This window comes from Pan paniscus, chromosome 19, assembly GCF_029289425.2.
Source record: "Pan paniscus chromosome 19, NHGRI_mPanPan1-v2.0_pri, whole genome shotgun sequence".
NCBI classification, from domain to species: Eukaryota; Metazoa; Chordata; class Mammalia; order Primates; family Hominidae; genus Pan; species Pan paniscus.
In genome coordinates, this window is record NC_073268.2 from 55,212,835 (window position 1) to 55,237,111 (window position 24,277).

General features: G+C 44.6%; 1 protein-coding gene across 18 annotated transcripts in view; it reads left to right on the forward strand.

The window, feature by feature from the left end:
* Positions 1–24,277, forward strand: part of SPECC1 (sperm antigen with calponin homology and coiled-coil domains 1) — a 313,351-nt gene that overhangs the window by 203,555 nt on the left and 85,519 nt on the right. For all 18 annotated transcript variants that reach the window (XM_063599215.1, XM_055101224.2, XM_063599212.1 and 15 more), the window contains 3 exons: positions 18,539–18,746; positions 22,897–22,970; positions 23,339–23,544. In XM_063599215.1, the coding sequence (XP_063455285.1) occupies positions 18,539–18,746; positions 22,897–22,970; positions 23,339–23,544 (488 nt within the window). The remainder of the gene's footprint in view (positions 1–18,538; positions 18,747–22,896; positions 22,971–23,338; positions 23,545–24,277) is intronic.

A 24,277-nucleotide genomic window follows, 5' to 3' on the forward strand; every position in this document is an offset into this window, starting at 1 on the left:
TATGTGGCAAATAGATGATCCTGTAGCTGTGACATTGGAATAGGACGCCTTAAAGGACTTAAGAGATCTGGAAACCTGGTTTAAACAGTCAGGTGGGTTGGAAGTGTATCCAGGTGATATATTGGTATATGAGAAACTGCACTCCTGTCAGCGGCTTGAGCCAGGGGACACTCCCTCCACCCCGGCCCCAAGGGTGGGAGATTGGCTGTGGCTGCCCATGATGCAGGCCCAGGCTGTGGCTGGCAGTGCTGTGGTTCTGGACCTCCTGCCAGGGGTGCAGGACAGCTCAGCATTGCCAAGCATCTTGGTCCACCTGTTGGCGACTTGGGGCAGGCATGTCACCTGGACATCTGGGTCCTATGGGGAGAGGGTTTCCCAGAGCTTTACCTTTACATCTGATTGGTGAGAACTGCGTCACACAGTGCCCCCAGGCCACCTCTCTTGAAATCACAGTTGCAGCCTGATTCTTGAACAAAATTGGGATTCTGTTAGGAAGAAACAAGGTGGGGGTGGCTTTTGGTGGGGAATGGATACTTGCCCCACCAGGCCTCCACTCCCTCAACTTTCCCCACAAAGTACTCACAGTGATCTGATCATGTAGCGCCTTCCGGTGCTGCCTGGGGCACCACATGGCTTCGCCCAGTGCCCAGCTCCCACCACACCTCCACTTGCAGTCCCACCCCACATCCAGCCATATTCCCACCCCTCCCTCCATGCCAGGCCTGGCCGGGCCAGTGACTGTCTGGCAGTCATGTTTGCTCAGGGGGCTTTCTCGGCCTGAAGAGACCCCACCCCATTCACCATTACCTGGTCCCTCCTGAAGCTTTCCGCCTCAGTTATGGGGTCTTCAGCGAGGCATTCAGCTCTGCGGGGCCCTGTCCCATGGAACTTCAGACTCATCTCAGTAAATGACATTATTGTCACTCAGCCAAGGTCACTCATGGGAACGGCCTGACCCACCCTGGCCGTCAGAGGATTCAGATGTGCAGGCAAAACTCTTTGGGGCCCTGCAGGGAAGCTGAGGGAACCTGCTGCCTGAGTAGCCACTGGCTGCTGCTGGAGAGGTGGGAAGGTTACTGAGCTGAAAACATGATGGAGATTTCAGTCATCTTCGGCTCACACATAAGGCATCCCACTCTCTGGCACCAAATATCGACTCTGGTGAGCAGAGGCCTGTGGCTTCATGCTGGGAAGGAGGCCTGTCAGCAGCTCCTGTCAACAGGGCCTGTTCTCCAGCTCCCCTGGGCAAGCCATGAGGATGTGGAAGTCGAGGAGGCCTGTGGAGGCTGTTGGGGAGAGCCCCACAGATGTTGCACCAGTAAGCCTCTGCTCAAGGGGCTGTGGCCTGGGGAAAATTGCCACAGGCCTCAGCCTGGCTGTGCAGAGCCAGTTTAGCATTAGGAGCAGAATCTTCTAGAGATTAAACTACAAAGCCGGAATGCCCGTGCAGCCTTTTATTTTGTGGTATGTGATAGGCATGTGGCCCAGAACTCATGGCATGTCTGCCAGGTCCTCTCCCGACACCCCCAGGTCTCTGTTCTTGAAGCCCCTTGAAAAGGGGCAGAAGTTTGGTGGAGACAGTCAGATAGTTTGAGGAAGGGTGGTCTTGCCAGTTGGGCAGATCCACAGAACCTGTGGCTCCGACCCCTTGCTCTTACCTGTGACTCCACAGGGGGCTGCTTCCCAACCCTGCCTGACCCTGCTTCCCTGCGATGGACTTGTTTTCTCCTGGACACGTTAATGCCTTTTGTGAGGTGAGGCCTAAGCAGTCTCTTCCTTTCACATGACCTCAGGACTCATCTGCGAACCTGGTGTTGCCCAGCACTTCTCTCTCCAGTGCGAGTTCTTGGGAAGTACCTGTTGCCCAGCATTTCTCTCTCCAGTGCGAGTTCTTGGGTAGTACCTGCGTGGGGCCTTGCTGCTTCGAAAGGTCCCTACCAGGGTACAGCCACTGCTTCTGAAGCTTGCCTCTGAGTTCCTAAAGGTGAAATACAGATGTTTACCCTCATCTTTGAGTTTTCTAAGAGCCTTTCTCCACTATACCTGAAGTGTAAATAAACTAACATTTCCTCCTCTCCCTTGGTGGAGCAGCATTGGCCAAAATAATAATAATTCAACTTTAGGCCAATAAGAATGAACTATGGATGATTATCAGCAGTGTCTATTCACAACAGGGCTAAGAACCGAGCAGAGGGAGTTTTGCAGTACCCAAGCTAGATGCCAGAACAGAAACACCCCACTTTCTTACTCATTGAATTAGCCCGTTTTCATGCTGCTGATAAAGACATACCTGAGACTGGAAAGAAAAAAAGGATTAATGAACTTAACAGTTCCACTTGGCTGGGGATGCCTCACAATCATGGTGGAAGGTGAAAGGCACATCCCACATGGCGGCAGACAAAATAAGAGAGCTTGTGCACGGAAACTCCCCCTTATATAATCATCAGATCTCGTGAGACTTATACTATCAGGAGAACAGCACAGGAAAGACCTGCCTCCCTGATTCAATTACCTCCCACTGGGGTCCCTCCCACAACATGTGGGAATACAAGATGAGATTTAGGTGGGGAGGCAGCCAGTCTGTATCACTCATGGTAAATTTACTCAAGCTGTCATTCTAAGTTTATTTCCTTTTAAACTATATGTAATTTTAGCATTGCAATTCCTTCCATCTATTAGGTGTTCAGTAAATACTTTTCAGACGAATGAATGAATGTCAGAGAAACTTGCAGCAGAATTGAGGGGCTGCTATAATTATATTAATATGTTTAAAAAGTAAAGTTTATTATATTTTAATAACAGCAACTAATATTTTGGGCTATTTGTATGTGCTAAGCAGTCTCAGAGCTTTTCCATCGTTTAATCTTATTTATCTTAATTTTATGCTGTTGATTCTGTTGTCTAATATTTTTTCATTTGAGCAAACAGAATGATTTAAGTTATTAGTCTAATGGATTGATGAAATGAAGCCAGGATTCAAAGTTGGGTCTGACCTTAGAGCTCTTATTCTTTTTTTTCTTTTTTTCTTTTTCTTTTTTTTTTTTTTTTTTGAGACATAGTCTTGCTCTGTTGCCCAGGCTGGAGTACAGTGGTGCGATCATAGCTCTCTGCAGTCTCAAATTCCTGGGCTCAAGTGATCCTCCCACCTCAGCTTCCCAAGTAGCTGGAATTACAGGTGTGCAACACCACGCCCAGTTTTTTATTTTTATTTTCATAGAGACAGGATCTTGCTCTGTTGACAAGGCTGATCTCAAACTTATGATGATCCTCCCACACCTCAGTGCCTCCCAAAGTGCTGGGATTGCAGGGGTGAGCCAACGTTCCTAGAGCTCTTATTATAATCACTGATTTAGACTGCTGCCCAGTTACCTGAAAGCAAAGAAGAGACAGAAAAACACTTAAAGCAGACCTAAGACTCTAATAGTTGTCACTGTCATCTTAAGGCCAAAGCCCTTTGAAGAAAACCACCTTTGAAAGCCTTGTTGAACTAGGAGATTTTTACCTGATTGTAATACAATGGAGAAATTCACAGTGAAAACCTGAGTCATCAAGAAATGTTATTTTGTTTGACCTCTACCTGAGTCTTGAGGGGAGAGGGGGTGAGTTGACCCCTGAGTGTATGGGGTGGGGACTCTGGGAATGCTGCCAGAAGAGAACAGCAGGTCCTAAGGCCAGAAAGCCTGGCCACCAAGGAAGTGATGCAGGTAGTTTGTCCTTGTTGGAGTGAACAGGGTGGTCAGTGGAAGTGGCCTGGTGGAGACACCGGCCAAGCAGTTAGGATTTTATCCTCAAGACAGTGGGAGTCTCTGAAGAATTTTTTTTTTTAAATAGCAACTTTTATTGAGATATCCATTTAAATCATGTAAGTCTGTGGGTTTTAGTATATTCACACAATTGTGCAACCATCCCTACAATCAATTTTAGAACATTTTTATCACCCCGTAAAGCAATCTTAACCCACAGCAGTCACCCTCCAAGACCGCCTCCCTCCCAGCCCCTGGCAACCACAAATCTATGTTTTGGCTCTGTGGACTTGGGTCTTCTGGATGTTTTATCATGGAACCCACGCCCTGCGGCCTCAAGCAGCCCTCCCACTTTAGCCTCCCAGGGTGCTGAAGAGTTCTTTCTATTCTTTGGATACAAATCCTTTACCAGATAAATGATTTGCAAATATTTCCTCTCATTCTGTGGGTTATCTTTTCATTGTCTTGATAATGCCCTTTATGGCACAAAATTGTTTACTTTTTATTTTTATGAAGTCGAATTTAGTTATTTTTCTTTGGTGGTTTGTGCTTTTGGTTGGAGGAATTTTAAGAGAGTTATGGAATCACATTTACTGTTGAGAAAGATGACTTGGGCCACAGTTAGGTGAGAAAGAATGAAGGACAGAACAGGGAGTGAGTTGGGTGGGAAGATGAGGGCTGGAAAGACATTCATTTTATTTACTTATTTATTTTTGAGACGGAGTCTTGCTCTGTTATCCAGGCTGAGTGCAGTGGTGCATCTCTTCACGCACTGCAGCCTCCGCCTCCTGGGTTCAAGCGATTCTCCTGCCTCAGCCTCCTGAGTAGCTGGGATTACAGGCACCTGCCACCACGCCCAGCTAACTTTCCTATTTTTAGTAGAGGCGGGGTTTCACCATGTTGGCCAGGCTGGTCTCAAACCCCTGACCTTAAGTGATCCACCCACCTCAACCTCCCAAAGTGCTGGGATTACAGGCGTGAGCCACTGCACCTGGCCTGGAAAGACATTTAGATGTTAGATGTGTAGAAGGGAGGCTCAGTAGGGTCAGGTGACTGATTTGATGTCAGGGACGGGCAGGAGGAAGGCATTTCAGCCTATTCATAGATCTCCAGCTTGTAGGATTGAATGTGCGGTTGTGCTGCTTCCTGGGAGAGGAAACACAGAATGTGGGGCAGGCTTGAGAAGGGAGCGTTATCTGCTGGAGCTAACAAGGATACCCAGGCCTGCAAGCCCAGGCTGCTGTCAGCAACTGCCGATGCAGCCACAGAGGAGATCCGGGAGCCTCTGCCCTTCCAGGCCAAGAGTCCTCCAAGGCTGGGGCCTCGTGCCTGAGGTCTCTCTTTGCCCCTCCAGTACCTTTAGAAGCTGTAGAAACATGTCTAGACAGGATGTTCCATGAATGCATTTCACATATGCTGAGGTTTGTGAGGAGCCTCCACAGTGTCAGAGGAGGTTGCGACTCTGAAGATGAGCAGGTGCGATTCTGAATTCTTGACCATTCTCTGCCCTGGTAGATGATCTCTTTTTAAGCACTCGAGAAAACTTGATTGAATGGACTATATAATCACTATATAATAGATTAAGTCAAAAGCCAAGTGAAATGACAGACTTACACAAGAGGCAGTTATGGGGGGTTTACGAGTCAGGTATCTATCTTCTCCACTTGTTCTGTTTTCTAATAAAACTATCTGTACAACTTTAATGTTACTGGAATTTACTCAGAACTTATTATAATCTCATTCTGTCCATGTCTCTGTAGTACCATGTTTTTGGCATGTAACTATTTGAATGAAAGATTAAATGATTTCTCATAGCCAGGGCATAATTCTTCAAGATACTGTCTTTACTATAAAAGTTTACAAAAAATAACTAACACTGAAATGTTTGAGCCGCATTTTGTCTCACAGAATGCTTTTACTTGAATGTACTGTTTTCTTTGTTCTTTATATATTGATAATGTTGGGTAATCTATAAACCTAATTCCTTATTCTCGTTAGTCTACAGTCTCTATTCTTATGGCTGCTTTGTGTAGGAGAAGAGCTTGGTTCTTAGATATCTCTAGCTTGATTTCCTTTCTGCTTTTGTTCATCACACTAAAGAAAGCTATATAGATGCCCTGATAGAGATCTTTTTTCAGTATTGTCAAATTATCTGGTATCAAAAAACAGAAACCCTTAAGTAACTTCGCAGCTTCTCACAAGGGCTTGCTGCATAATAACAGGCAGATATTTTTATATTCACTTTACAGATTAACATATGAAGAGAGGGAGAAATTAAATCACTTGAAAAGAACAATCCAGCATGTATCAAGTGGCTGAGACCAAACCCTACCCTTGGTCAAACCATCACAAACAGTTGTTTACCCCTCCGAGAGAGGAGAATCTAGATGTGTGTGTTGCCACCAGCATAGGAGTGCTCTTAATATCTGCAGTCGGGGAGAGCATCCCCCCCACCCCCAAGCACTTCCTCTTTGCAGGAGCACTCATCTGGAGATGCCTGAGGCCCATCGCCTTTCCTTAGGGTGCTGGTTAATGTCTAATCTAATGCTTTGATCCAAGCTTGTGAAGTGACAGTGATTCTTTTGGGGAGAGGATGGCAAGTAGCATGACTCAGCCTCCAGGCTTAACTTTATCTTCCGAGTAAGGAGTTTGGGGGTCCTGAGACTTTATTTTCCTTTACATGTGTCTGACAAGCATGGTGTGGGGGTGGGGTGGGTGGAGGAGGTGACCCTTGATAGGATTCTAGAGGGGTCTGACTTCAGAGCTGCCTGCCTATCCTCTGGGCCCTGCGTAGGAACCTCTGCTGCCATATGCCTTGGGCACCTGATGGAAAGGAGTGGCTTTCACTGTCCTCTCTGCAGGAACCCTTCTTGGGAAGTTTGTTTGACTCTATTTATAGTGCAATTCCACTGGCTCCATATCTACAGAAAGTTGATCTTTGAAATTGAGAGATGCATGAGAGTGATTCCTTTTTTCAAGGGAAACGTTGAAAATCACATTGCTGGGTGTCTAAGAGTGTGATTCTTGACCTAGAGAAGTTAAACTCTAAGGAGCTGGCCAGTCAGACATGTTGGGTGGTCTCCCTGTAGTTCCAGCTTCAGAGGGCTGAGGCAGGAGGATCACTTGAGCCCCGGAGTTCAGCCTAAGCAACATAGCGAGACCCCATGTCTTAAAAAAAAGAAAAAAAAATCTCAAGGGAAATGCAAAGGAGCTGGCCAGCAGAGAGACCAGCAATGTGAATAGGGCCTGGATCCCCTGCAGTCGTGGAAGGGTAGGCTTTGGTCTCAGCCACTTGATACATGCTGGATTACTCTTTTCAAGTGATTTAATTTCTCCCTCTCTTCGTATGTTAATCTGTAAAATGAATATAAAAATATCTGCCTGTTATTATGTAGCAAGCGCTTGTGAGAAGAAGTTGTGAAATGACTTAAGGGTTTCAGTTTTTTTATTGTGTGTGTGTGGTTTTTTTTTTTTTTTTTTTTTGTAAATAGCTTTCTGGAATATATTGTTAAACTTGAGATAATTATTCCAACATCCAAGAAGGATGTAGTGATGTGTGCATGTGAAACAACTGCTGATTTGCAGGTCCCCTCCCCCATGCCGAGTTTTACCTAGCTTGTAACTCGGCGCAGAGCCTTTCTTTGAGGGACAGCAGCCTCACCTGCAAGCAGAGGCCTTGCTCAGGGTGCTCGACCTCTAGGCTGCCTCGTTACATCCTCAGTTTAATTCCTGGCCCACAGTTGTTCCAGCCAAACCACATGCATGTTTCTAGACTCCAGGTGACAGGCCCTTAGCCTGAGGACTCTACAACATGCAGCCAGCTAGTTACGCAGAAGGCCACAGTCTGCCCCAGGATGCAAGACTCAAAAGCCACCTTTCTATTGCTGCTTTTCAAATGATTTCAGACATCAGCCTTCCAGGAACTAAAATGCATTACCTCTTTTCTCCTTAAATTCATCTTCTGGCCAGGCACAGCAGCTCATGCCTGTAATCCCAGCACTTGGGAGGCCAAGATGGGAGGATCACTTAAGCCCAGGAGCCTGGGCAACATAGCAAGACCCCACCTATAAAAAAAAAATTAACTGGGCATTGTGATGCACACCTATAGTCCTGGCTCTGAGGGAGGCCGAAGTGGGGAGAATGGTTGAGCCAGGAGATAGAGGCTGCAATGACCCGTGATCGTGCCACTGTGCTCCAGCCTGGGCAACAGAGCAAGACCTTGTCCCTTGACTCCAAAAAAACTAAAAAATAGTAAAGTCAGCTTCTGTTTAATAAAGTAGCTATTGCTAAGTATATATTGGTCTTTCATGTATTGTGATTTTTCTTGGTCAAACTGACCTGTATTATATTACTACCTAGTATTGTATATGTAATATATAAGGCAATTGTGAGAGAAAGAATGACTTTTATTGACTTTTACTGTTATATGTTCCAGGCACTATGATAAACTCTCCAAGTCATTATTTCACTTAACTGCCCACCCCCCAACCCTGCACTGTTAGATTATGAAACAGAGGCAGAGGGATTAAGGAATACAAGGCTTGATTCACTAGAATTGGGGTTTAAACCCTGGCGGTCTGGCTCCAGAATGTATGTTCTTAGTCATCTTGATGCATTTAAGCAGCTTTCAAGCTTTGGAGCACAACCTGCAATGATCTTTTATGTTACAATCCAGAGTCTCCCGCCTTTATAATTAAAACATAAGCTTCGCAGAGCAGTGCTGACCCCTGAGCACAGGCAGGGCTCTCTGGCTCTTTCCCAGGCTGTTTCTCTCTCTCTTCTCCTGTCCTTTCCCTCCGTCCCTTCCTCCCCCCTCCCTTATTCTTTTTTTCTAATTTTTAATTGTTATGGGTACATAGTAGGTATATATATTTATGGGGTACCTGAGATATTTTGACACAGGTATGCAATGCTGTAGTCACCCTGTTGTGCTGTCAAATAATAGGTTTTATTAACTATATTGTATCCATTAACCATCCCTGTTTCCACCCCTGCCCCACCACCCTTCCCAGCCTCTGGTAATCATTCTATTCTCTATCTTCATGAGTTCAATTGTTTTAATTTTTAACTCCCACAAATGAGTGAGAATATATGAATTTATCTTTCTATGTCTGGCTTATTTCACTTAACATAATGATTTCCAGTTCCATCCATGTTGTTGCAAATGGCAGGATCTCATTCTTTTTTATGGCTGAATACTCTGTTGTGTATATGGACTATATTTTCTTTTTTTTTTTTTTTTTCTTTTTTATTGATCATTCTTGGGTGTTTCTCGCAGAGGGGGATTTGGCAGGGTCACAGGACAATAGTGGAGGGAAGGTCAGCAGATAAACAAGTGAACAAAGTTCTCTGGTTTTCCTAGGCAGAGGACCCTGCGGCCTTCCGCAGTGTTTGTGTCCCTGGGTACTTGAGATTAGGGAGTGGTGATGACTCTTAACGAACATGCTGCCTTCAAGCATCTGTTTAACAAAGCACATCTTGCACCGCCCTTAATCCATTCAACCCTGAGTGGATACTGCACATGTTTCAGAGAGCACAGGGTTGGGGGTAAGGTCACAGATCAACAGGATCCCAAGGCAGAAGAATTTTTCTTAGTACAGAACAAAATGAAAAGTCTCCCATGTCTACCTCTTTCTACACAGACACGGCAACCATCCGATTTCTCAATCTTTTCCCCACCTTTCCCCCCTTTCTATTCCACAAAACCGCCATTGTCTTCATGGCCCGTTCTCAATGAGCTGTTGGGTACACCTCCCAGATAGGGTGGTGGCCGGGCAGAGGAGCTCCTCACTTCCCAGTAGGGGCGGCCGGGCAGAAGTGCCCCTCACCTCCCGGACGGGGCGGCTGGCCGGGCGGGGGGCTGACCCCCCCCCACCTCCCTCCCGGACTGGGCGGCTGGCCGGGCGGGGGGCTGACCCCCCACCTCCCTCCCGGACAGGGCGGCTGGCCGGGCAGAGGGGCTCCTCACTTCCCAGTAGGGGCGGCCGGGCAGAGGCGCCCCTCACTTCCCCGACGGGGCGGCTGGCCCGGCGGGGGGCTGACCCCCCCCACCTCCCTCCCGGACGGGGCAGCTGGCCGGGCAGAGGGGCTCCTCACTTCCCGGTAGGGGCGGCCGGGCAGAGGCGCCCCTCACCTCCCGGACAGGGCGGCTGGCCGGGCGGGGGGCTGATCCCCCCACCTCCCTCCCGGACGGGGCAGCTGGCCAGGCGGGGGGCTGACCCCCCCACCTCCCTCCCGGACGGGGCGGCTGGCCGGGCGGGGGGCTGACCCCCCCACCTCCCTCCCGGACGGGGCGGCTGGCCGGGCGGGGGGCTGACCCCCCCACCTCCCTCCCGGACGGGGCGGCTGGCCGGGCGGGGGGCTGACCCCCCCACCTCCCTCCCGGACGGGGTGGACTATATTTTCTTTATCCATTTGTCTGTTGATGGATACTTAGGTTGATTCCAAGTCTTGGCTGTTGTAAATAGTGCTGCAATAAACTTGGTGAGTGCAGATATCTCTTTGATAGACTAATTTCCTTTCTTTTGGGTGTATACCCAACAGTGTGATTGCTGGATCATATGGTAGTTCTATTTTTAGTTTTTTTGAGGGACTTCTGTACTGTTTTCCATAGTGGCTGTACTAATTTACTTTCCCGCCAACAGTGTACAAGGGTCTGCTTTTCTCTACATCTTCCCCAGCATTTGTCATTCATGACTTTTGAATAAAAGTCATGACTTTTGGATAAAAGCCATTTTAATTGGGGTGAGATGGTATCTCATTGTAGTTTTGACTTGCATTTGCATTTCTCTGATGATCAGCGACATTCAGTATGTTTTCATGTTTCTGTTTGCCATTTGTATGTCTTTAAGGAATGTCTAGTAAGATCTTTTGCCCATTTTTTAATCAGACTACTAGATTTTTTTCCCCCATTGAATTGTTTAAGCTCCTTATATATTCTGGTTATTAATTCCTTATCGGATGGGTAGTTTGCAAGTATTTTCTCCCATTCTGTGGGCTGTCTCTTCACTTTGTTGATTGTTTCCTTTGCTGTGCAGAAGCTTTTTAACTTGATGTGATCTCATAGGTTCATTTTTGTTTTGGTATTCTGTGCTTTTGGGCTATTACTCAAGAAATCATTGCCCAGATCAATGTCCTGGAGAGTTTCCCCAATGTTGTTGGTTTTTTAGTAGTTTTCATAGTTTGAGGTCTTAGATGTAAGTCTTTAATCCTTTTGATATGATTTTTGTATATGGGGGGGTGTCTAGTTTCATTCTTCTGCTCATGGATATCCAGTTTTCCTAGCACCATTTACTGAAGACTGTCTTTTCCTCAATATATGTTCTTGGCACCTTTGTCGAAAATGAGTTCATGTAGATGTATGGATTTATTCCTGGATTCTCTATTCTATTTCATTATTCTATGTGTCTGTTTTTATGCCAGTACCATGCTGTTTGGGTTACTATGGCTCTGTAGTATAATTTGAAGTCAGATAATGTGATTCTTTCAGTTTTGTTCTTTTTGCTCAGGATGGCTTTGGCTATTCTGGGTCTTTTGTGGTTCCATATGACTTTTAGGATTTAAAAAAAATTATAAAGAATGTCATTGGTATTTTGATAGGGATTGCATTGACTGTTTAGATTGCTTTGGGTAGTGTGGACATTTTAACATATTGACTTATCCAGTCTCTACACATAGAGTGTCTTTATTTTTGTGTGTGTGTTTTCTTCCATTTCTGGTGTCAATATTTTATAGTTTTCATTGTAGAGATCTTTCACTTCTTTGATTAAGTGTATTCCTACTTTATTCTACTCACAGCTACTATAAATGGGATTACTTTCTTGATTCCTTTTTCAGATTGTTCACTGTTGGCATATAAAAATGCTACTGATTTTTGCATGTTGATTTTGTATCCTGCAACTTCACTGAATTTATCAGTTCTTAATAGTTTTTTTTTTGTGTGTGTGTGTGTGTGGAGGCTAGTTTTTTCCAGATATCAAGTCATATCATCTGCAAACCAGGATAATTTGACTTCTTCCTTTCCAATTTGGATGCCCTTTATTTCTTTCCCTTGTCTGATTGCTTTAGCTGGGACTTCCAGTACTGTGTTGAATAACAGTGGTGACAGTGGGCATCCTTATCCTGTTCCAGATCTTAGAGGAAAAGCTTTCAGTTTTTCTCCATTCATATGATACTAGGTGTGGGTATGTTGTATATGGCTTTTATTATGTTGAGATATGTTCCTTCTGTACCCAGTTTATTGACAGTTTTTATCATGAAGGGATGTTGAATTTTATCAAATGTTTTTTCAGCATCAGTTGAAATGACCATATGGTTTTTGCCTTTCATTTAGTTGATACCACATTGCATATGTCAAACCACCTTTGCATCCCTAGGATAAATCCCACTTGGTCATGATGAATAATCTTTTAAATATTTTGTTGAATTTGGTTTGCTAGGATTTTGTTGAGGATTTTTGCATCAATGTTCACCAGGGATATTGGCCTATAGTTTTCTTTTTTTCATGTATCTTTCTTTGTCTGGTTTTGTTATCAGGATAATACTGCTTTCAGAATTGGTTTGGAAACATTCCCTTCTCTTCTATTTCTTGGAATAGTTTGAATAGGATTGGTATTTTTCTTTAAATGTTTGGTAAATTTCAGCAGTGAAACCATTGGGTCCTGGGCATTTCTTTGCTGGGGGACTTTTTATTCTGGCTTTTATCTCGTTACTTGTTACTGGTCTGTTCAGGTTTTGGATTTCTTCATGATTCAATCTTGTTAGGTTGTATGTGTCTAGGAATTTATCCATTTCTTCTAGGTTTTCCAATTTATTGGCATATAGTTGCTCATAGTAGTCTCTAATGATCCTTTGAATTTCGGTAGTATTGGTTGCAATATCTCCTTTTTTATCTTTGATTTTATTTAATTGGGTCTTCTCTTTTTCATAGTCTGGCCAAAGTTTTGTCGATTTTGTTTATCTTTTCAAAAACCAACTTTTTGTTTGTTGATCTTTTGTATTTTTTCATTAAAATTTCATTTATTTCTGCTTTGATCTTTATTGTTTCTTCTAATTTTGGGTTTCATTTGCTCTTGCTTTTCTGGTTATTTAAGATGCATTGTTTGTTTATTTGAAGTTTTTCTCTGTTTTTGATGTAGGCGCTGATTGCTGTAAGATTTCCTCTTAGTACTGCTTTTGCTGTATCTCATAGGCTTTGGTATGTTGTGTTTCCATTTTCATTTGTTTTAAGACATTTTAATTTTTTCTTCTTAATTCCTTCATTGACCCACTGGTCATTCAGGAGTGTATTACTTAATTTCCATGTATTTGTATAATTTCCAAAGTTCCTCTTTGTGATTTCTAGTTTTATTCCATGGTGGTCAGAGAAGATACCTGATATGATTTCAGTTTTTTTTTTTTTTTTTTTTTTTTTTAAGTTTTAGGAGTTACAGGGCCAGGCGTGGTGGTTCAAGCCTGTAATCCCAGCACTTTGGGAGGCCGAGGCGGGCACATCACCTGAGGTCAGGAGTTTGAGACCAGCTTGGCCAACATGGAGAAACCCTGTCTCTACTAAAAATACAAAATTAGCTGGGTGTGGTGGCATGCACCTGTAGTCCCAGCTACTTGGGAGACTGAGACAGGAAAATTGCTTGAACCCAGGAGGCGGAGGTTGCAAGTGAAGCGAGATCGCACCACCACACTCCAGCCTGGGAGACAGAGCGAGATTGTGTCTCGAAAAAAAAAAGTTTTAGGAATTATTTTGTGGCCTAACATGTGGTCTCTCCTTGAGAAGAATCATGTGCTGAGGAAAAGAGTGTGTATTCTGCAGCCATTAGATGAAATGTTCTGTAAAGGTCTGTTAGTTCCATTTGTTTTGTTTTATAGTGCAGATTAAGCCTGATATTTCTTTGTTGATTTTCTGTCTTACTAACTTTTTGTTGTTGTCTGTTGTTTCTATTTACAGCTTATTATACCATGTCTTGAAAAGTTGTAGTTATTTCTCTTGATAGATTCATCTTTTAGTCTTTCTGTTTAAGATACGAGTAGTTGACACATCACAATTAGTGTTAAAATATTCTGTATTTGTCTGTGTACTTGCTGTTACCAATGAGTTTTGTATGTTCAGATGATTTCTTTTTGTTTGTTAATGTCCTTTTCTTTCAGATCAAAGAACTTCCATTTGCATTTCTTGTCTGCTGTTGATGAAATTTCTCAGGTTTTGTTTGTCTGGGAAAGTCTCTATTTCTCTGTCATGTTTGACATTTTTTCCTTCAGTACTTTAAATATGGCATGCCTCTCTCTCCCTGGCCTGTAAGGTTTCCACTGAGAAGTCTGCTCCTTTGTTTCTTTTTTCTTGCTGCTTCTAGGATCTTTTCATTATCTTTGCCTTTTGGGAATTTGTTTATTAAAATGTCTTACTTCGGCAAAATCTGCTTGGTGTTCTATAACCTATTGTACTTGAGTATTAATATTTTTCTCTAGATTTGGGAAGTTCTCTGTTATTATCCCTTTGAATAAACTTTCTACCCCAATCTCTCTGTCTACCTCCTCTTTAAAGCCAATAACTTATTAGATTTGCGCTTTTTTTAGACTGTTTTGTAGATCTTGTGTGTGTGCTTTATTTTTTTTAAATTTTGTCTCCTCTGTATATTTTCAATTAGCCTGTCTTCAAGCTCACTAATTTTTCTTCTGTTTGGTCAGTTCTGCTGTTGAGACTCTGATGCATTCTTCAGTATGTCATAAATTTTTAGCTCCATAATTTCTGCTTTATTTTTAAAAAATTATTTCAATCTCGGCCGGGTGCGGTGGCTCATGCCTGTAATCCCAGCACTTTGGGAGGCCGGAGTGGGCAGATCACGAGGTCAGGAGTTTGAGACCAGCCTGACCAACATGGTGAAACCCCGTCTCTACTAAAAATACAAAAATTAGCCGGGCGTGGTAGTGCCTGCCTGTAATCCCAGCTACTCAGGAGGCTGAGGCAGGAGAATCGCTTGAACCTGGGAGGCAGAGGTTGCAGTGAGCCAAGAAAGTACCACTGCACTCCAGCCTGGGCGACAGAGCAAGACTTTGTCTCAAAAAAAAAAAAAAAAAAATTATTTCAATCTCTTTATTAAATATATCGAAAGGATTCTAAATTCTTTTTCTGTGTTATCTTGAATTTCATTGAGCTTCCTCAAAACAGCTATTTTGAATTTTCTGTCTGAAAGATCACATCTCTGTCACTCTGGGATTGGTCACTGGTGTCTTATTTACTTCATTTGATGAGGTCATGTTTTACTGGATGGTCTTGATGCTTGTGGATGTTCATAGATGTCTGGGCATGGAAGAGTCCGGTATTTATTCAATCTTCACAGTCTGGGCTTGCTTGTACTTGTCTTTCTTGAGAAGACTTTCCAGATATTCAAAGGGAATTGAGTGTTAGGATCTAAGCCTTTGGTCACTGCAGCTGTGTCCGCATTAGGGGGCACCACAAGCCCAGTAATGCTGTGATTCTTGCAGACTCATTGAGGTATCACCTTGGTGATCCTAGATAAGATCTAGGAGAATTTCCCGGTTTATGAGGCAGAGTCTCTTGTTCCTTTTCCTTACTTTCCCCTAAACACACAGAGTCTCTCTCTTCATGCTGAGCTGCCTGGAGTTGGAGCAGGGGTGATGCACTTCTGTGGCTACCACTACTGGGACTGTGCTGGGTCAGACCTGAAGCCAGCCCAGCACTGGGTCTCAGTCAAAACTTGTGGTGACTATTGCCTGGCTACTGCTGATGTTTATTCAAGGCCCAAGGGCCGTTTAATTAGCAGATGGGGAATCTAGCCAGGCTTGTATCTTTCCCTTCAGGGTGATGGGTTCCCTTCTAGCCCAGAGTGGGTCTAGAAATGCTACTTGGGAGCTGGGGCCTGGAGTCGGCAGCTTTAGCAGTCTGCTTGGTGCTTTATTTTATTGTGGCTGAGCTGGTATCCAGGTTGGAAGACAAAGCCCTTTACCCTTCCCTCTCCTTTTCTCAAGCCAAAGGGATCTCTGCCAGTGGCCACCGCCACCCCAGGCCTGTGGCAGCACCACTGATGTTTATTCAGGGCCCAAGTTCTCTTTAGTCAGCAGGTCTGGATCTCTCCCTTCAGGGCAGCGGGCTCCCTTCAGGTCCAGGGTGGGTCTAGAAATGCTGTCCAGGAACTAAGGCCTAGATGGGGGACTTTAGGAGCCTGCTTGGTGCTTTATTTTACTGTGGCTGAGCTGTGCCCAAGTTGCAAGATGAAGTCCCCTTTACTCTTTCCTCTGCTTTCCTCAAGCAGAAGGGATCTCTCCCTGTGGCCACCACAGCTGGGAATGCACTGGGTCACACCTGAAGCCAGTACAGTGTGTGGCCCATGATGAGTACTGTGTGGGTACCACTGATGTTTAATCAAAGCCCAAGGACTCTTTGGTCAGCAGGTGATGAATGCTGCCAGGACTGGGTCCTTCCTTTCAAGACAGTGGGTTTCCTTCTGGTCCAGGCTGTGTCTAGAAATGTTATCTGGGAGCTAGGACCCGGAATGGGGGCTTCAGGAATCTGCTTGGTGCTTTATTTTACTGTGGCTGAGCTGGTATCCAAGTTGCAAGACAAAGTCCTCTTTACTCTTCCCTCTCTGCCCAGAGCTGTGAGCTGTGCTGCCTGGGGTTGGGGGAAGAGTGGTGCAAGCACTCCCTTGGCTGCTCCAGGTGGTGTCTCACTGGGTCATGTGCACTCCAAGTCCACTGTCTGAGCCCAGCACAGCACCAGGACTTGCCCAGAAATTGCAGCCCTTGTGGCCTAGAATCTTTCAGATTTACTTAGGACTCCAAAGTGCTTTAGCCCACAGAGGTAGGGCTTGCCAGAACTCAGATTCTCACTGGAATGGAAGATTCCCCTCTGGCTAGGGCTGGTCTAAATGCTCCTTTTATGGGTGCTGGCTGAATTCTGTCCTGTGTTGCTTTCTGCTGTGATGGGACAGCACCAAATTCCAATGCAATCTCACAATCATTGTGCTTTCCCTCCCCCTGGGTGCACAGATGCTGTCTCTGTACCATGTGGTTGCTGCCAAGGGATGAGGGAGAGGGGATGTTGGAGAGTCAAGACGGTCTTTCCTCCCCTCTCCGGTGCATCTTTCCTTGATATGATGTGTTAAAACCAGGCACTGTGATCGTTCATCTGATTTTTGGTTCTTATGAAGATGCTTTCTTACGTGGATAGCAGTTCCATTTGGTGTTCCTGCAGGGAAGCCATTGCTGGAGGATCCTTTTTGGCCATGTTGTTCTGTCTCCAGGTCTCTCCTCCTTTCCTTATCCTTTGTCACAATTTCCCAGTGAATGATCCTGCATTGCTGCCTCCCAGTGTTCATTCAATCATTCATCAAATATTCATTAAATGCCTCCTGTGTGTGATGCTGTGTAGATACTAGGGGTGCAGTGGTGAATTAAACAGACAAGGTCCCTATTCCCATAGAGCTTATAGCCAGAAGGTTTTGCACATGAAATGTAATTGGAAAAAATTTCATTTCATACAAAGAAACCCCACCCCCAACACCAGATTACCTGGTAAATATACAGCTATTTAGTAATGTTAATTAAAGGACTGTAGAAAAGGGACAATGATGTTTATTGCAGCATTTTTGTAATAATAAAATAATATAGTCAAACAGTGGAATACTGTGCACCAATTAAAGTAATGACTTAGCATGATGTGTATCAGTGTGGATACATTTCAAAAACACAGTTAAAATGCAGGAGCATATAAGCATAGTATTGTAGAGGACAAAGCATATTACCATGTTATAAATGCAGAATAATACAGATACAGTATAATCCACTGCAAAAGCACAATATAGTGTAGCACTGTGTAAAAGGACAATACTATGTATTGTCATGGACACATGCATATATAGTAAAAGTGAAAAACCATTCAAGGATTGACCACATACCAATTTTAGGATAATGCTTATTACTCTCTGAGGTAGGAGGGGAGATTGAGGCTTTAAAAAATTCTTATTAAAGTAAAAAGATTTTGCAAATGTGACAACATTTAACCATTGTTAAGTCTGTTTGGTGCATGATTATTATTTTTGGTGCTTTTCTGTGTATTTAAAATGTTTAACAATTAAAAAATTGAACAGATGAAGTGATTGTGCCTTGCCACTTTTCTGCTTCTGTGTATGTACGTTTTTGTGTGCCTTCTGCCAACATTCTCTATCACATTTTTGCTGTGATAGAGCATGAATGTGATAGAGAATCTTTAGAGTTTCCTCTAAAGAAGCATTGCAGCCCCAAGTATCTTATCTCTAAGGGAACCTGGGGGTGTGCAGATTAGCCTGGCTTCAGGGGTGTTGTTCACAGCTCAGCAGCAGAGGGCGCTGCTCCATAGCAGATGTGCAGTGGGGGTGGCCACACCAGGCAGCTCTCTTGGTGCAGGGCCAGTGCCTCCCAGGGAAGCACTGCTCTCCCCAGCTGTGGGTAAGAGGAATATTTAAGTACGTGCAGATTCCCTCCTGCTTGTAGGAGGGGGCACAGAATCCAGCCATTTGGAAGCATACATCGTGTTTCTCTGACTATTCACAGCCTTGGCTGTTTCTGAGGCTAAGAATGCAAGAAACAGCACATGCCAAGGGCGTCTTTGCTGCTATGTCCGTGAGCCTGCTGCTGGCTTGTGGGGAGCTTTTCGTAATGTTTTATTTTAGATTGAAGAGGTTCATGTTCAGGTTTGTTACATGGCTATATTGCATCATGGTGGGGCTTGGCCTTCTAGTGTACAGATCACTGTGGGAATTTTTTTGTTGTTAACTGACCAAGGAACCCTCCTTTTATTTTAGGTGGAAAAGGATTATTCATACCTGAAGGAGATATGTGATCACCAAGCCGAACAGCTGAGCAGAACCAGCCTAAAGCTGCAAGAAAAAGCATCAGAGAGTGATGCAGAGATCAAAGACATGAAAGAAACCATATTTGAATTGGAAGATCAGGTGGAACAGCACCGGGCTGTCAAGTTACACAATAATCAACTCATCAGTGAGCTAGAAAGTAAGTGGGGTCTGCCAGGCATGGTGGCTCACACCTATAATCCCAGCACTTTGGGAGGCTGAGGCAGGAGGATCACCCGAGGTCAGAAGTTCGAGACCCAGCCTGACCAACATGGTGAAACCCTGTCTCTACTAAAAATACAAAATTAGCCGGGCATGGTGGTGGGCGCCGGTAATCCCAGCTACTCAGGAGGCTGAGGCAGGAGAATCACTTGAACGCAGGAGGCAGAGGTTGCAGTGAGCCGAGATTGCGCCACTGCAAAAGAAAGTAAATGAGGTCAAGCCCAGGAGAAATGTGAAATGAAGCTGAGTAGGACACTAAAGAAACCAGCAGCAGTGGGTGACTGGGGGGGTGGGTTTGACTGTATGTTGGCTGGGGTTTATGAAGTCTCTCATTTGAGTGTGCTGTAATCTCCTAGGAAGAACGTCACCTAAGAAACAATCATTAGTCTCTAGTTTAAAAACTAGAGATTAAGAGATCAATGATTACAGCAGTTGAAAACTGGGATGACAGAAGAAAAGACTGTTGAACATGAGTCAGCAGTGTGTAGGTGATTGCGAAAAATAGAAATGCTTTTCATTTTGTTTTTTTTAGAGGTCTTGCTCTATCACCCTGGCTGGAGTGCAGTGGTGCAGTTGTAGCTCACTGCAGCCTCAAACTCCTGGGCTCAGGTGATCCTCCTGGCCTCTCAAAGCACTGGGATTACAGGTGTGAGCCACCGTATTCAGCTGCAAATGTTTTTTTGGCTGTGCTGTATGTGTTTTGTGTGAGCCATGCTACTGCTGCTGTCTCCAGGCAGCCTGATCAGCTTGAAGGCCACATGTTAGGATACTTTAGCTGTGACTGTGAGAGTTCACAGGGACCCTTCCTAAGGATATTCTGCAGGGTAGGAGAAGGTTATTCAGAAGAAATTGCTTGCCAGTCATCAAGTACTGACACTGTGTTATCTCTTGTATCTGACAGAGATGGATGATAGGTGTCAGAGTGGATGAACAATGTGTGCTCTTGGTCTAAGGGAGAAAACAATTCCCGCATGTGTCCCATTGGTGGTAGGATATCAAGTAACTTCTAGATGTTTGCCACTTAGTTGCTGAAGAGACATCAGCATATGGCTTATTTATGAACTCATAGTTTGCTTTGAATTGGGAAAGAAATTTTTAAAAGAGATTAAACATTACCTTCTTTGTCCAAATAAGCCTTACCAAATTATCACATCTAATGTGTTTTCTTTTGTAACAAAAGATTTAATGCACAAAGCATTTAGTCACACCAGCCATTACTAAGAATAGCTTGGTCAGTTGCCTGAGAAGTTCCTTACCCCATGCAGTCGATCCTCCTTATTCACAGATTTCACATTGGTGAATTCATCTGCTTGATAAAACGTATTTTAACCCCAAAACCAATACACAGAGCACTTCCACAGTCATTTTCAGACATGCACAGAGAAGTGAAAAGGTTGTGTCATCCAGTGCTTATGTTCCCAACTCAGGTCAGACAGAGACACTTGGCCTTCTCATACTGTACATGTGTCTTTTTTACAGTCTGCTTAATACCATGCTTTTAACATTTTTGTGCTTTTGTTTTTGGTGACTTTGCTGTTTAAAATGGCCCTGAGTGCAGTGCTGCAGTGCTGTCCACTGTCCCCAAGCACAGTGAGGTTGAGATGCACCTACAGAGAAAACACGTGTATTAGGGAAGCTTCATGCAGACGCAAGCTCTTGTCCCGTTGTGCGTGAGTTCGGTGTTATTGAATCAACAACAAAGCGCATCAGGCTAAGTGCAGTGACCTCATCCCTGTAATCTCAGCACTTTGGGAGACTGAGGCAGGAGGATCGATTGAGCCCAGGAGTTCGAGACCAGCCTGGGCAACATAGTGAGACCCTGTCTTGACAAAAAAATAAAATAAAATAAAAACTAGCCACGTGTGGTGGCGCATGCCTTTAGTCCCAGCTTCTCTGGAGGCTGAGGCGGGAGGATCCCTTGAGCCTGAAAGGCTGAGACTGCAGTGAACCAAGATTGTGCCACTGCACTCCAGCCTGGGCAATAGAGCAAGACTGCATCTCTAAAAAATAAAAAAACCAAACAAAAAAGCCCAATACGGTGCATCAGAGAAAGGGAGAAGAAGTTTGACAATATGTATATAAGGCTGCCCTGAGACATGCTAAAGCGATGTGCTAAAGCAGCCAAATTCATGGATTTGTGAGATGACAGCCAGTTTTAAAAAGCTGTGGGCAATATTGTTGTGTGGCTGAAAACCAAAGCAATATTTGTTCACATCACCCAGGGTCAGGAAAATGTTAACCCCTTCTTGGCTAGTGCTGGTTGGCTCCCAAGTTTCAAAAGGCCATAAAGTGTGAGAAAGGTTAACGTTGCAGGCAGGGCAGGTTCTTCAGCTCAGGAGGCTGAAGAAGAATTTAAAAATACTTGCTAAGTGTTATTCAGGAAGAGGAAAAAAGGAAAGAGTGGGTTTCCATGGTTGATGAGCCTGGCTTGTTTATAGAGACATTGGCAGATACGTCTATATAATGCAAATGGCATTTTAGTTGATGAGAATGTTGTGACCAGAGGCTTGCAGGAACCTAACCTGTATTTTTCCTAGAGACAATAGTTCAGTGTTTGCTGATTTGGTGTGCATGGCAACTCTCTGCAACTACCATGATTATTAGAATTGACTATGTATTTCAGACATTGACTAGTTGGTTAGAGTGACAGTTGACAGCACCTGCCCCATTTCTCCTTGAACATGACACGCAGTAGAACTGTGGAACCTCAGCGTTCAGTGTCAGTGCCATCCAGGCTGTTCTCAGGATACAACTGAAAACCTGGACGCCATCATCATCAGTGTATCCTTCCAAACCCAGCACCATGATTGAGAAGAAAAGTCAAGACAAGTTCTGTTTTGTTTTGTTTTTGTTTTTGTGATATTTTGCTGTTGAAAATAGGGTTGTATTGTCCCTAAATCCTTAAAAGTCAGCACAGACACACTAAGAAAACCAGTGTATAATTAATGTCCACAGCAAAATTTAGACACATGCCTGTGGTTATATCATCATATATCCAAGACTGACAACAATGCAAGCCATCTTCTGAAAAACTTTTAAACTTTTTAAAAGGATATTGAGGTATTGTTAAGATATGTTTTTGCACAGAGACCTAGGGACACATAAATCCAGCCTAGACCAATCACTTCTTCCTATAAGATCCTGATGGGAAAGGAATGGACTGGAAAATAAAAGGAAATTAGGGAGTGTTTTCTACTGTGCAGCATTGATTCCAGACACAAACTCTCAGTCCCACTAGAACTAGAACTGCTGGGGTAGGACCTGCCCACAGCATCTTTTTAGCCTACTCTGGTGATTCTGATTTGCATCCTTCATAGAAAGCTAATGCTCTAGGTTAGAGCATGAGGACCTATTGAGGAATTTCAGCTTGGTGACTGACACCATCAGATTTAAACTCGAATGACTCTGATAGCCATATGGAGAGAATTGGAGGCGAGGAGAACAAGGGGCTGCAGGTGTCCTTAAGTAGGGAGAGGCAGGCAAGCCACCTGGGAAGATGTTAAATGCACACATCCCCGGGTTCTGTCTGCCCTTGGAGATTCTGCCTCCAGGTGTCTGGAGTGTGGGACTAGAACATCGGTGCTTTTGAAAAGCTTCACCAGTGATTTAGAGGCTTAACTGTGATTGAGACCCACGACTCTAGAAAGTGCTTTACAAATCACAGGAGGAATAAGCATTCATGTGCTCTGTTATGTGAAAGCCTCTATCTCACAGCAATAAAGGACACTTAGGACGATTGTGTGTGAGTGCGAGGGAGGCCGGACTCGGTGTGCAAGTGTGCATGGCCATGGAGGCCTCTTCCCGTAGTGCTGCTATTTGGTTGTGCATTCTGTCTGCTGAGACTGTAACCTCAATACACATCACATATTTTCCAGATCATCCTGTTCTCTATCTCAGAGGAGGCTCTTGTGTCCATTCCCTGGTTTACAGGGTAAATTGAAATTGCTAAAAGTTGCATTTAGAGTAGAATGGATGGATTTGGATGCCTGTTGTGGCATCTGGAGCTGCCCCTTTCTTTGCTACCTAGCGTATCTTCTCTTAAGAGTCTCACAGCTTTTCTAAGCCCTGTCTGAATTATTTATTTCTAGGTAATGTGATCAAGCTGGAGGAACAGAAGTCAGACCTGGAGAGGCAGCTGAAGACTCTGACCAAGCAGATGAAGGTGAGATGTGGGTGGGAGCCTTCACCACCATCTTCCTATAAATTACCCCCTCCAAGGTGTGGATCGATCACTCTATCCTGCTTTCTCTTGGAACGTTTCCACGGCATGGTGGGCCCTGGAACTGTAAATTCTTGTTGGCAGGAAGTAAAATCAAAGGAGTCATTTGGTGTCAGGATGGAGAATTCTCATAACCTGAAGGTGTAATTCCACCAGTGCCTTTTCCTAGCAGTGAGCCACCGTGTAAGCAGGGCCTCACCAAGCACTGCTGGCATTTTTTTCTTGGTGACCAACACGGGGACTCTGGGGTCCCTGCCCAGGCACTGGCCCTGGCAGGTGTCTGACATAGGGATGGGCTCTGACATTTTCAGGAGGAGACTGAGGAATGGAGGCGGTTCCAGGCGGATCTGCAGACCGCAGTGGTGGTGGCCAATGACATCAAGTGTGAGGCCCAGCAGGAGCTGCGCACCGTGAAGAGGAAACTGCTGGAGGAGGAGGAGAAGAATGCCCGGTTGCAGAAGGAGCTGGGGGATGTGCAGGGCCACGGCAGGGTGGTCACCAGCAGAGCCGCCCCTCCGTGAGTCTGGTGGGCACCAGGGCCGTGCTTGCTTCTCAATCACTATGTATGGGGCTCCCTGGTGGGGATGGGACTCTTCATGTCTGTGCCAGGTTCTGCTATTTCCTTTCTGAGATCACCCTGAATTACTAGCACCACCTTACCACTAGGAACATTCTGTACAGTACCCAGTCCCTGCCATGCTGCAGCATAAGAGGCTGCTAAGCTCCTCACTTACATATGAAGGGCCAGTTCTAGCCAAGTATCCTGCTAGGCTTAAAGAATAGAAGTCCTGTCTAGAATGCTCCTTGAATCTTAGTATTTATTAATGCAGGGGAGTGCACACTAATAAATACGAATCCACCACCTTGTACAGGTCACTCCCATGCAGTGGGAGAAGCTGGAATCACTCCCAAGGGGAGGAGCCGCCGGAGAAGGACACATTCCTCTGGGCCCAAGGATGTGCCTGCTTATTGAGAACACCCATGAGCTACGTCAGAAGGCCTTGACATAACCTACTTTATTAAAAAAGGGTGAGAGTAGAAAACATGCATTTGGCTGATGTGTGACATTCCCTTCTGCTCTTGATGGGGAGAAGCACACAGTGTATCAGCCCAGGGAGCTCTACTAACAGTGACATTTAAGAGGAAGGTATTCCCAAAGTGAATGCAATGTTAATTATTATCTGAAATTTAGATGGTTTACAGACAAATTTATAAACAGCATTTTTTGCTTTAGCTAATATTATATTTAC